Source organism: Hemicordylus capensis, chromosome 1 (assembly GCF_027244095.1).
Source record: "Hemicordylus capensis ecotype Gifberg chromosome 1, rHemCap1.1.pri, whole genome shotgun sequence".
Classification (NCBI taxonomy): Eukaryota; Metazoa; Chordata; class Lepidosauria; order Squamata; family Cordylidae; genus Hemicordylus; species Hemicordylus capensis.
This window is the reverse complement of record NC_069657.1, coordinates 379,476,634-379,490,770: the sequence shown is the minus strand read 5'-3', so window position 1 is coordinate 379,490,770 and position 14,137 is coordinate 379,476,634. Positions and strand designations below refer to the sequence as shown.

Sequence of the window (14,137 nt, the reverse complement as noted above, 5' to 3'; positions counted from 1 at the left end):
ATAAAGAAGCCAGAATAAAAAGGCATCACATTGCTTCAAAGTTAGTGTGTGTGGGAGAAAGGGTGTTGCCAGACTGTAAGAAAGGCAGTTGCTTAGCTGTGAGGCAGCCATCAAGGACACTTCTCTGTGTGTCCCAGTTTATCCAAACTGTCATACAGATAATTGTTTAGGAATGTGTGCATTCAGCTGATTACTTAGATGGTGATGTAAGGCAGAAGTGGGTCTTTTTAGTTATATTGTGCCCAAGCAGTATCAGTCTTTATTTGGAAAACTAGAGTGTGTTAGAGATTTCCGCTACTGTTTTTCTTCCATTAATCCAATACTTAGAAATCTCTGTGACACCCCAGTATGAAACTACATTGAGATTATTTAATGTGACATATAGTAAGTAAGAAGAATATTGTGTGTATGGTTGACATGTAATAATATGGAAAGTCGTGATTAATCAGTGCAGTAATTTATTCTTTCACATGTGTGTGTATTATTTCTCTAAGGAGCTAATGGCAAAAATATATGGAGCTGTCCCATTTTATTGACTCGGTAATCCTGGCAGCTGTGTAATATTGACTTATGTTTGAACAGGGATTTGAATTTGGGTCTTTTTAGCCCAAAGTCCAATACTGATTATGTTACACTGGTTCAGTATTGGTGACGTATAGTTTTTGGTCTCGATTTAAAGGCTGTATTTTGCCAAAGTATGTTTTTTCAGCATAAGTAGGTACCTGTATGTGGATGATTGTTGTAAGCATTTAAAGCAAGTCTGATGTGTTCTGTCACTTGATTATGCTTTAATAGCTGAGGGGAAGGGTGAATAGAACTAATGTACATACACTGGCATTGTCTGAAGTTATTAATAAGGTTTGAAGTGGTAGTAGACCAGACAATGGCTATGACAAGAAAATAACTATTAATTGCTATCAGTTAGCTGTGCTTATGTACGTCACTGATGTTTGATCCCTGACAGCTATTAAAAGTAAGGTGCATGAGTTTGGCAGTAAACAAAGAATTATAACTCTTTGGGTTGGGTAGACTTCTGTAAAGATCCCCCCTTCGTAAGATCCTCCATATACTTAGAAAAATAGAACAAATGAATTATATTACTGCAAAGAGGAGTCTGTCAAGCTTCAGGTAGCTGAAACTTAAATTAGAAATGTACTTAACTTTGTTCCTTCTGTGTTAGGAATATATATAATGATCATCAGTTAAATATCCTGGAGCTTACAGTAGTGGCATTGCCATATTCAGTGCTTTCAGTTTGTACCTTATTCTTATTACAATGAACAGAGTGGATGTTCACTTGCACAGATGGCAGCAGTAGCTGAGGTTACTTATTGGTTATACTGGCCATATTTCAAATCAACTCCATTGAGTTTGTATTGGGGTAAAATAAGCTATTCTTTTATTAGGTAGAGGTGTTAATACAAGGTGGTACAAAAATGCAGATTCTATTTGACTTCAGTGTTGCCAATGAATATGGCACATGCACTCTGACCAACAAAAACATAGAGAGGCCAGGGATAATCATCTGTGAAAAGATCTGTGGATTATAGTGTAGGATTATAGTGACAGCACTATAGGGTGACATGTTGTATTATTCATGCTGTGATCAAAGAATGCCCAGCTAACTTCTTGCTGTATATTGCAGACATTGCTAATACAGATTTTGGATAATGAAAGAGCTAGATTGATTTTAAAGGAGGATCAAAATCTCCAGTGTGCCAGTATCGGCATTCATGTCAATTTGGAAAAGTGTTCAAACATTGTACATTGAAAAGTGTTTCAAAGTTCATATAAAGCAATTTGCCTTTGGTAGGCTTTCTTTCTGTAATTTGTTTTTCCTGCTTCAGCTGAGTTTTCAGCACAAGATTGGAATCCTATATTGCAAAGCAGGCCAAAGTACTGAGGAAGAGATGTATAACAATGAGACAGCAGGACCTGCTTTTGAAGAATTCCTTGATCTCCTGGGACAGAGAGTACGACTGAAAGGCTTCAATAAATACAGAGCTCAACTAGACAATAAAAGTAAGTTTTAATAATAAAATAAAAGAGAGAATTGGCAATCTTGTAAAAGTAAGTACTTTCTATAATAGTTTGAGCTTTTCTTTAAAAAACATGTCTTCAAGAATTTTCTCAAAATTTAGCCTTACAGATAATAGAAGGCTGGTCATATTCTTTGTGCTAATCACTCCTTAGTTCTTCCACAAACCTTTGGCAACAGCTGCATTAGTGCCAAGCTATGGAAACGGCACAGTGCAAAGATCAGAGCTCTTGTAGTCTCGGGTTCCTATTACGTCAGACCACTAAGACCATCTTCAGAAGCCATGCTCTATCTAGATGCCCCTGCTATCTGACGTGTGGTGGGTGATGACTGGAGAGAGGACCTCTTTGACTGTGGCATCCTGTTCATGGGATTTCCTATCCAGGGAAGCTCATCTGGTGCCTACGCTGTTATCTTTTCAGCACGGCTTTTATTCTCCTACAGCTTTAATTTAATTTATTTATTTATTTGGCATATTTGTATACCACCCAACATTTATATCTCTGGGTGGTTTAGAATTAAACAGAACAAAACAAAAAAGTTAAAAACATTACAATAATTTAAAATTTAAAAGCCTGGGTGAACAGATGTGTCTTAATAGTCCTTTTAAAAGTTGTCAGAGATGGAGAGGTTGTTGTTTCAACAGGGAGCGCATTCCAAAGCCTTGGGGGCAGCAACAGAGAAGGCCTGTCCCCGAATAGCCACCAGATGAGTCGGTGGCAACTGTGGATGAACCATTCCTGGAGCAGTGGGGTTCATGGCAAAGAAGATGTTCTCTTAAATACCCAGGGCCTAAGCCATTTGGGACTTTATAGGTTATAAACAGCACCTTGTATTTTGCCCGGAAACTTAACAGCAGCCAGTGTAGTTCTTTCAGTACTCCCTCATCCAGCCAATCACTGCCTCCAGGCAGGCATTTAGGGAGGTCATGCCTTCTCCCGATGATGCTGACATGGAGAAATAAATTTGGGTGACATCAGCATATTGATAACACCCCACAACAAATCTCCTGATGATCTCTCTCAGCCATTTCATTTAGATGTTAAGCAACATTAGAGATGATAAGGAGCCCTGAGGGACACCATACAAAAGTTCAGATTTTGAAGAACAGTCTCCAAAGGACACAATTTGGAAACTACCCAAGAGGTAGGACTGGAACCATTGCAAGATTCCTCCTCCCACCCCCAACCTATATTATGGTCTATAGTATCAAAAGCCACTGAGTCATCCAAAAGGCCCAACAGTCACATTCCCTCTATCAATTCCCAATTGGAGATCAGCCATCAGGCCGACCAGGGCAGTCTCCACCCCATAGCCGGCCTGAAAGCCAGTTTGAAATGGGTCTAAATAATCAGTTTCCTCTAAGACTTCCTGGAGCTGGGAGGCCACCACACTCCGTCAACTTGCCCAACCATGGAAGGTTGGAGACTGGCCTTTAGTTGCTTTACTCTGAGAGATCCAGTGCTGGCTTCTTAAAAAAAAAAAAAAAAAAAGTCTAAAAATCATCTCCTTAAGGCAAGGAGGCATCCTGCTCTCCCTCAGAGAAGCATTTACAATCTCTACCAGAGAAGGCAATCTCTGCCTTCTACAACAACCCCTTTGCCCAATAGTATGAGCCATGTTGGTCAAGGGTTAATGGTTTTAGTTTTTAGCTTCCAGTATGAATTGCTATGATTGGCTCTGATAATTGTAATTTATGTATGTTTCATTGTAAAATGCCTTGGAAATTTGTTTTTTGAAAAAGGGTATATAAATGTTGTAAATAATTAAAAATAAACTTGAAGGCAAGGAAGAATATGGAATGCGCACCTGCTATAGGCTGCTGTTGCTCTGCATGCACACCCTATGTCTCTCTGAAGCTGTTCTCATGACAGAGATTCCTAGATAGGAGAGGGTTAACCCAGGAATCTCTGTTCGTCTGGGGCAGTGGGAGCTCTTCTGCATGGGAGGCCAGTGGGAGCCCTCCTGCTATGCCAAAACTGGGTAGCCCAGATTCGCTACCTAAGGTAAAAGTGAGGGGCAGGGGGCAACCAACCCTGTGCTATCTTCTTTTTTTGTCATCTGTGGAACTACCATTTAAAGCTGTTCCTGGACTGCCAGTGACCATCTTAATCTTAGAGCCAGGTGGAAAGAGGGGCCAGGCAGAGCAGAGACAATGCAATAATGCAGGCTTCCTCTCCGCTGCTCCCACGCTGCATTGTGATATTGCTAGAGGCTCCAGCACTCAATTTCAGCTCCAGAGAATGCCACTGCAGCCGTAATGGTGGAGCCAAGAGCAGGCTCTGGTCATCTGGGAGTAAGAGGATAGGATTCTGTCTACCTTCTTGCCCACCCCCATTTGGTCATGTGAAAGAGCGCCCCCCCCCCACACACACACACTGTTCTCCTTTTTGGTTATGAAGCCAAAGGACATGGAGGAAACTTGACTGCTCCTAGACTTTGTGTGTGTGTGCTCAGTGACAGGGATTACATAGGAAGACCACGGAGGCAGCAACTACAACTGATCCTTTCTCCCCCCACCTCCCCATTGTGAATGCCCCTAGTCTGGGCACCATCCCCCACAGGATATAGTATGAAAAAGCCCAGATATAACAGCTACAGAAAGTCCCTGGGTGGGTTCATACATTATGTGCAACCATGGTTTATTTTAACTAAGGTTTAACAAATCCCAATTGGCACCACAAAAGATAATCAAATCTTGGTTTGTTTCAACATATCATGGTTTGTTTAGGTTCCGCTACTTTTCGTTATCTCCTGTAATCTAGGTTTGCCTCTCTCTATGTGAGAGCCCATGAAGGGTAGAGCTACTGAAACAAACCAAGATTAAATCATGTCTGTGTGTTCAGGCATCATGCAAGACCATGATTAGGACAAATAAAAATACTTTGAGCCTTCGACTTGGATCTTTGGATGACTGCCTCAAATAAAACTCCATTTGACTAGGATGGGTTTGAACACAGAAACTAAACTATGGTTTTGTTGGTGTTTGATCCTGCCCGCTGTTTCCTTGGCTAGGGAGATAATGGATTTTATGCATGATTGCTGTGTTTGTGTTCCATCTAAGTGTGGAACTGTACTTAATGAACTGCAGGCATTTTTGGCTTATCAGAGGTGAGCAACTGAGTGCTTAATTCTATTTAGAGTAGGGCAGTGGTTCCCAAACTGGGAGCCTCCAGCTGTTGCTAAACTACAACTCCCATCAGCCCAAGCTACAACTTCTTATAGGGGATGATAACTGTAGTTCAGCAACATCTGGAGGCTCCCAGTTTGGGAACTACTAGAGTAGGTGTAGGAACTAGGGAGAGCTTCGTGTAAAGCCAGATAATCTTATTGGGCAAAATATGTAATAAATTTCATATTTGCTAGAACTGAAGAAACATGCATAGTATTTTATTCATGCTTTAACTAGTATATTGTTTTCATTGACCCAGTTATGACATTTATTTTCAGCTGATTCGACTGGAACTCATTCTCTTTATACTACCTACAAAGACTATGAAATCATGTTTCATGTATCAACTATGCTTCCATATATGCCCAGTAATAGGCAACAGGTATGTCTCCTTAAATCAGCTTCTTGGCATCTTGTATGATTGTTTTTGCTGAGGATTTGGGAGGTGAATATTTAGAGGGTTTAATCAAACTTTTACTTAATAGTTCATCTAGAATGTGATTTACTATTGTTCTGTATAATTACAAAGGCTCAAGTTTGTTATCCTGAGTTTTAATCAGTGTTCCCTCTAAGGTGTGTGAACGTGCGTGGGCTCACAAGGTTCTTGATGTCTGCTCAGTTAATTTTAGATCCTGCTTAGGTTCAATCAGGAAGGCCCCATCTGAATGCATGTGTGCACACACTGCCTTGATACTGCTGCCCAGAACAAAATCCATTCCGTACACAGATGAAAAAAGTTAGAGAACACTGTAATTAGAAGTAAAATGTATTGCTCCACTGCAATGTCAGTATTCAACAGTACAGATATTTTAGGAGCTAGTTTCCCCCCTGAATCTAGTCTTTAATTTATAACTGTATATGCTTAATGCTGTGTGCACGCGTGTTTCTCTTTTTCATCTGTTCTAGTACCCAGTTTTGATACATGACCCATATAGACAGAAATGGCTGCATTATGTAGGAAATAACACTTGCTTTTTAGTTCAGAATATTGTAAAGCATTAAGGATGGCTAAAAATTACACAGCATCAGAAGTTTACAAAACCTTAAGGGGTGCAATCCTGAATGATTGAAGTTAATGGGCTTTTTGCCATTGACTTAATTGGTTTGCCATTTTTATAAGGTTAACCTGGTCTTTGCCTGTAGTGGTTGATAAGATAAAGCCTTATATATATTATTTATGCCCAAATAGTGCAAAGCTCTATGGGTGCTCCAGTGTTTATTAAGGTTTGTGTGTAAGGAGCCATTGGATTGAATCTCTAAATCTATATTTAAATATTTTGAATAACAATATATGCCCAGTGTTATTAGTTCATACGTCTAAGTAGAAGAGCCATTCACAGATGAGATTACTGATAAAAGTGTAACATTCCTCATGTTACTGTGTCTGCAGTAGAAGACACAGAAACAACAAGGAGAAACAACTCTGGTTCTTTGTGATTTTTGCAAATCTATGTGGAGGCTTGAAGGGGATCCATAAAAGGGAATGGCTGACATCTTCCACCAGGAAGAGCCCCTGGTGGCGCAGTGGTAAAACTGCCGCCCTGTAACCAGAAGGTTACAAGTTCGATCCTGACCAGGGGCTCAGGGTTGACTCAGCCTTCCATCCTTCCGAGGTCGGTAAAATGAGTACCCAGAATGTTGGGGGCAATATGCTAAATCATTGTAAACCACTTAGAGAGCTTCGGCTATAGAGTGGTATATAAATGTAAGTGCTATTGCTATTGCTATCTAAAAAGTGCATGAACTCAGCACTAGCCCCTGTGCTTCCAAAGCACTGGTGCTCTTGCACTACTTTTGGCACTTGCCTGGGCTCCAGGAGTGTGCTTTTTCTGCTGTAACAGAGTGCTTCTGGAGTATGGGGAGAGCACCAAAAATAATTGTGCTTTTGTGTAAGAATGCCTGCACTTCAGAAATACAGGGTTAGCACTACATGTGTGCTGTTAGAATCATGTGCACGGTGTTAGTCAGGATGCCAGCCATTCTCTTCTAGAGTGATGAGCTGAGATGCTAGTAAAAAAAAATAGCTAGGAATGTGGTACCTAGGTTTGAGTATATAATCTTATTTTGCTCACACTTCTCGGTAAAGTGAGAATGTTGCAGAACTTGTATGTTTCTCAGACTATGGGAAACACCTATATCGGACAGCAGCGATATAGGAAGATGCTGAAAGGCATCATCTCATACTGCGCGGGAGGAGGCAATTGTAAACCTCTCCTGTATTCTCCTCCCAAAGAAAACCACAGGGCTCTATGGTCTCCAGGAGTCGACACTGACTCAACAGCACACATTACCTTTTAGGTAGTAATTGAAGGAATGCGTTAAAACTAAAATAGATTTTATATCTACTAACAAATTAACTTCAAAGTGGGAAAAGATGATTAATTGTCAGCAATATTTGCCAAATTGGAACTCTCACAATTTACATTTATTATTGCCAGCACTCATTCTATGAGGCTGTTCACATGCACATGCAAAACCAGGTTAAGGGAGCCCAGCCCAGTTTTGCAAATGCGTTTGAACTGCAGGGATCACTCCCGATCCCAGTGGCACCACAGCGGCCTATGAAGCCTCCCCTCAAAATGGGGTTATGAGAGCGGGTGCTCTCATAACCCTGCTTGAGCAATCGTGTGCATCAGCTGGCAGACTCGGGGAGGGGAGGGGGGATCCCCATAATGCACCGCTTACTTGCGCAGTGCATTATTGGAGCTCTGGGGGGTGGGGTGGAGCACGGTGGCGCATCCCAGCACCCCGACCCTCAGAGCTGCCATCAGGAGCCAGTGCTCATCTGGGCAGGCAATCCGCCCACCCAGGGACGTTGTGAGGATCGTCTGCAGGGAGGTAAGCACTTTTCTCCCTGCACAATGGCTAGCTCTTTTTCACTGCATGTGATAAAGGGCTCTATATTAATCCAGCCTGATCTGAACCATTTTTACTCAGATATAAATCCCATGGTTTTCATCAGGACCCACTCCCAAATAAGGATGTGCACGAATCTTTTCTGCGTCTCTGATTCGAGACACTGAAATTATTTGAGTTCCCCCGAATGAAACATTTCAGGGGGGCAGACACTTTAAATGGAGGGGATCAAGTATTAACTGCTCTTCCATCGCTTCTGTGCTATGCTGTCCATAACAAATAGCCCCACTGTCCATTCTTACAAGTTACACTGTGTGAGGACTTCCTGTTTGGGAACAGGGAGTTCCCTGTTCCCAGCATCCTGTGGGCATCATCATGTACACTACATTACGTCAAGATGATGTAAATGACATGACACGAGTGAGCACTCAAGGTGGTGTCTGTGCACATGCAGACACCATTTACATGATGATGATCCCCATGGGATGATGGGAACAGGGAACTTCCTGTTCCCAGACAGGAAGTCCCCAAACGGCATAGCTTGTAAAAATGGACAACAGAGCTGTTTGTTATAGATAGTGCCATGCTGGGGAGGCAGAGGGGCAGGTATGACCTGCCTTCCTCCATTTAAAGTGCCACTCACCACTGCCCTGGATATTCACGAAATGCTTTGTGCACATCCCTACTCCTAAGTAAGCTTTCCTAGGATTCTAGCCATGTAGCACAGTTCCAGCCCTATTTGCTTGCAATCTTTGATTAAGAAACAAAAGAAGATCTTCATAGTAGGAAGAAAGAGCCTGAGAGAGTACACGCAGGGCATGTGAAAAAATGCATCTCCCATGTTTTGGTCATACCTAATGATATTCAGAACCATGTTTTGACCAGTGTAGTTTGACTTTAGGTTGCCCAAGTAAAATGTATAATCATGACAGACTTTCTGTGTTCAGTCCTTCTCGCATTGTTTTGGCATCTACTGCAAAGATCAAACCTTGTTTGCAAGTTGTTGCCACAGTGCTTATTGCATAATTATGCATTATCTATAAACATATTGTTTCCATCATTTAAAAAAAAAAATTAAGACCAAAAAAACCCAGAGTAACTTGAAAAATAGTAATCTGTCTGTGGATGGCTTATGCTGTATACAGTGCTTCTGTAAGGCATATATTTACTAATGATTTCAAATTAATTATTTCTATTCGTTATCACAGGCAATGGCAGTAAATAATGGTCTGTCCTGATGTTGAATGTTGTTTGTCTTTGTCTTGGCTTTCCTAATCCACAAGTTTAGGAAGTAACCTTTTGCCTTGATCCACTTTTTTCAGAATTGTATGCTGTCACCCTCACCATTGTGTTTGCTCAGCCACTCATACCACTGTTCCATTTTCTTCCCTTGCCTATATCTTGCCCCAGGTATTCCCTTATGTGTCGTCTTCTTTAGAGAAAGTAAAGCCTGTTCTTGATTTATCCTGAAAATATTCCAGCTCTTAATTCCATTACTTTCCTAATAACAATCACACCCTTCCACAATGTTTTAGTAAACACTCATCAGTCTTTGTAACTTGGACAGTCTTGGTATATTTAGCAGTAATATCACACTGTGTTCTATGGCTTTCAAGATAAAAATAATGTGGCAGTTTTCCAGATTCATGTAATTTTTAGATATGAAGACCCACCACATTATTTTTTGTTGTTGTTTATGATGCTGGATGCCAGCAGTATTTGCACAGCATGGACACTCCTCCATAAAATGTGACAAGCACACTCAAGTAACTAGCATTTAGCCAGCCTTAATGTGTAGAAGGAATAGCTAATGTATGTTTTAATTTATCTTATTGTTGCTACCTAGTTGTCAAGATATATAATGTAGAATGTACCCACAGGAGGATTCTTGACAAGCTGGGAAGAATCCACATAAAATAACAAACCTTTTGCCTCTAAGACCCATAGGAGGTTCAACATCACAGATGTAGTTGCTGATGTCTCAAGGGACAGTCTTACCAGCCCTATGGTATACAAATTCTGCTTTACCTGCAAGACTGTCTCATTTCATCACCCATTAGTCAGAAATTCTTGTGTTAGATTGAAGTGGCATCTATGGGCCCAGTCTGGTTGCAGTAAAGTTAAGGTGTGAATCTATTGACCTATTTATACATCGGTCCTGCTTTGTATAGTCACTGACCAAGTCATGTAGCCAGTTTCTTCGAGCTCTATCTCCATTGAACAAAGGCTGAGCATTTGTTAGAATCCAATTACCTGTGAGCCAGAAACAGGCCACACCAGAATTGTCTGTTGCTTTTTCCAGGAAATAACCACGCCCTGCTTGGTCACTGATCAGGACATCCCTCTAGTTTTAGAGCCAGCAGGAGATCCAAACACACAGGTAATTTTTCACTTTGGCTGCAACCTAGGGTGGAGAGCCTTCACTCAGTGTTCTGGTCAGAACAGAGGGAGCTACCCACTCTGGTGTGGTCAGAACCACCACCTTGTATTGGCTTTCCTTACAAATCATAGTTAAAGGCTTTCCCTATTCAACTTTTGCCCTTACAAACACCCTTTCCAGATCATTTCCATTCAAGATTTCCCTTAACACCTCTGCCATTTGCTTTTGTTATCTTTGGTCAAACCTGATTAATTCAGATCTCTTCTCCAAATCTATGTTATCAGACTTAATGAAATACTAAAGCAAGTTTCCATAGCAAAACTAAGTTATTGCTTCAATATTTGGAATTCAGCTTTAATCAGGTCTGATTTGAAATATGTGACATTTCTATGTGTAAATATTAACTTAAACCTCTCATGAAACCACTTATTTTTATGGTTATATTAAAATAAGTTTGAAGGTTTCTTTGTGATGTCTGTTTTTCATCATTAAATTGAATGAAGAAAGATGCTTTGTGCTGTAAGTCAAGATAGCCTTGTTACTCTAGCTTGAACAAGTGATTGAGGTCTATCAGAAATAGGTAAGTTACTGTGGCTTTAGCAATCCAGTAGGAGTCAATTTACTTTGGGCATTTATTGTGGAAAGGCATTTTCAAAATAAATATATAGACTTTATGCTCCTATGCTACAAAGAACTGCCCAAGTGAATGGCTCATATTTTATAGTGAGTGTTCATGCCAGTGTACCTCGTTTCAGATGGCTAGTAGTAGAAAAATATCCTTAAGATCTGAATCTGCCCCGAGTGTGCTGCACTATAGCGAAAGCTGAAATGTAGAGACAGAGTTGGACAGAGAAGCTGAAAATCCGTAGTTCAATATATGTCAGATTCAACACAGCCTTCCAAAAATGTGATGGATTCTGCTTTTCTGACATTTTCTTAGCTGGATGTTCTTTCATGGAGAGTTGAATTTTCTAATAATAATAATAATAATAATAATAATTATTATTATTATTATTATTAATTGATTTTAAGAATACTGATATTTTATTTAATTTATTTAGATGTAGCACATTCATCAAGGCTGTGATCTTTTGCACCATTTTTTTAAAAGTCACATGATAATCGGGGGCACTTCCTTCCAAATTATTTTATTTAGGAGTGAGGTGAAAGATTATTAGAGTTCTGCTGTCAGGCGATTTTTATCAAGACTAGGCTATAGTATGCAAACCTGCACTAAATACTACGTTGCTGCTCAGGGTATGTTAGACTGTTGAATAAGCATACTTGAAATGGGCAAAGTAAAGTAAAGGGAATAACTGAAAATCAGTGACCTATAGTTAGAAAGCGGTCTGAAGTGGGGCAAACACATATACATTTCTTGGCTTCTTTCATTTTCAGACCAATATCTCAGAAACTGTTCTCAGAAATATACTTTCTTTTTTCTCCATTCAATTTGTATTACATTACAACCCTTTCAAGACCAATGTCTTCCATATTGAAGTTCATCAACTATTTAACTTTCCTCCCCCACCCCTTGCATTTTAATTCCCTATTTATGAACATATACGGATCTGTCACTGGTTTCCTTTCCTAATATTGTGTTGACCTTTTGGTACTAATAATTATAATGTTAGTGTTATGCTTGGTTTTAAAAAAATGTGGAGGGGTCTCTCAGAATTCATACAGCTTGGTAAGATTTTTGAAGAATGAATAAATTGCCATGTTAGTTTGGTTAACTTAAAATTTAACTAACATCAAAAATGTTTACCATGTTGAATTACAAAACTCAAAATAATGTTAAGAACAAGCAATACTGTGATAAAATATACTGGAGGTCCTTGAGATCTTTTTCATGATGTTGTCTAACTATAGGGCAGGACAAAAGAGAACAAAAAGAGAGGTGCACCAACAAGAGGGGGTGTTAAAAGAAGAGGCAGGGGCTAATTTAAAAAGCAGTAGAGAACATGGTTTTGCTGGATAGTGCCTGTCAGGGAGTTCTAACTATATTCCTGGCACACTTTTTCCACCTCCCCCCCTCTTTCCAACCCCCACGGAAATACTCTCCCATAAGAACAGAAGTAAAGCTCCTTGACACAGACAACATTTTTGGCTCAAAATGTGTTGGCTGCTTTTCCGTTCAAGATTTTTTCTATGAAAATGAATGAATATTTTGATAAGTAATCTACAGAACCATCCTTTTTACCTATGCTACTTGCTGTTCAACTTATTATTCCAAAAGTTGAATCTACATTTTGCAAAGACACTTCAAGAAAAAAAAATGTTGTCTTGGGTCAGTGTCATACAACTACCTGCGAGTACTTACATGAGAGGAACTAGAAGTGTCGGGGAACATACGCTTCTGACAGGAATGACATCTGAACCCATCCACTTCAAGTTCCTATCCAGGTTACCCACTTTGACCTTAGTTTTTATCAACTTTGTCAAGCCAACTTCGGTTCCTGGAGAGCCACATGTTGCCTACCCCTGCCCTAGCAATTGTATTTTGCACCAACTGAAGTTTCTAAATGGTCGTCTTGGCAGTTCCACGTAGAGCACATCACCCAGTCAAAAAACAACCAAGACATAGGTTACTGTGGTCTGGTATTACTGGGCCCAAAACTGGCACAGTTAATGTACTAGCTGAAGCTATACAAAAGCACTCTTGACCACAGCCATCACCTGCTGCACATCAAGGAGCAAGGCCAGATTCAGGAGCACTCCCAAACTGCAAACCTGATCCTTCAAGGTGTGTGCAACCCCATCCATAGCTTGCTGGCCTCTTCCAGACTGGAACCACACTAGCTGCTTTCAGCAGCAACCTTGTTTATAAATCTAATGGAGGGGAGTTAAAGAAACTTCTGAATCTGTGCTGTGGGATGCTAAAATGGAAATACAAGGAAAAAACTGGTGCATATGATTGTCTACGTGTGCGCATGGAACTCCTGAATTCTGGCAATATTTTCAACAGTTTTTCTGCCTTCAAATAATTTTTTAAAAAGCAAACATTATCATCTTTTTAGCTGCATATGTGTTTACGTCATTGCAATTTAGTTTATATTGTTGACTGGTTATATTACCTGAGAGAATAATCTAAAATATACTCTTTTAATCGAACATTTGTCATATAGCTTCTTTATCAATAATGTGAATGTCTTGCATGTGCATATTTTGGGCCCTATCCAAAGCACCACATGGGAGATTCAACACATGCACCTGAGCATCTGAGATCCCTTTCCTACCACTTATCCTGTCCCAACCACCTTAACCCAAAAATGTGCTACTGAAAACCTGTGGGGGAGTTTCTATAATGACATGGAAAGTTGCTGTCAAAAAGAAAACTGAGGACGCCCTGGTGCACCCACTGAACCACTTCAGGACACACACAGGGAACCATGCATCCTGGCCTTGGTTTGTCCACCACTGCACTTTCAAACTTAATTGAAGTGAGAATTGTGTTGAGAGGCTGTTTGCCTGTGGGTGTGTGCTTTTTATTTTTGTTTAATGGAGGAAAAGTGGTTTAAAATGTTAAGAATTTCTGTTGGGTATAGCTTAAGAAAACTCTTCTTAAGGAAACTGAATAAAGGTTGTGCATTAAATGTTAAAAATAAAGGTGTTCCACCAAGGAAATGAAGAGCAACACATAACTGGGTAGAAATCCGTGGGTCTGTGCTTCATATTGCGTACTTGGACA

The 14,137-nt window shown here is 40.2% G+C and overlaps 1 protein-coding gene across 10 annotated transcripts in view; it reads left to right on the top strand.

Moving 5' to 3' along the window:
- The window catches only part of SIPA1L2 (signal induced proliferation associated 1 like 2), a 169,941-nt gene that overhangs the window by 94,336 nt on the left and 61,468 nt on the right, over window positions 1-14,137 (top strand). For 8 of the 10 annotated variants that reach the window (XM_053298828.1, XM_053298854.1, XM_053298822.1 and 5 more), the window contains 3 exons: window positions 1,848-2,022; window positions 5,489-5,592; window positions 10,369-10,446. In XM_053298828.1, coding sequence (XP_053154803.1) covers window positions 1,848-2,022; window positions 5,489-5,592; window positions 10,369-10,446 — 357 coding nt within the window. The remainder of the gene's footprint in view (window positions 1-1,847; window positions 2,023-5,488; window positions 5,593-10,368; window positions 10,447-14,137) is intronic. The other 2 variants (XM_053298844.1, XM_053298861.1) reach the window with 1 other exon arrangement.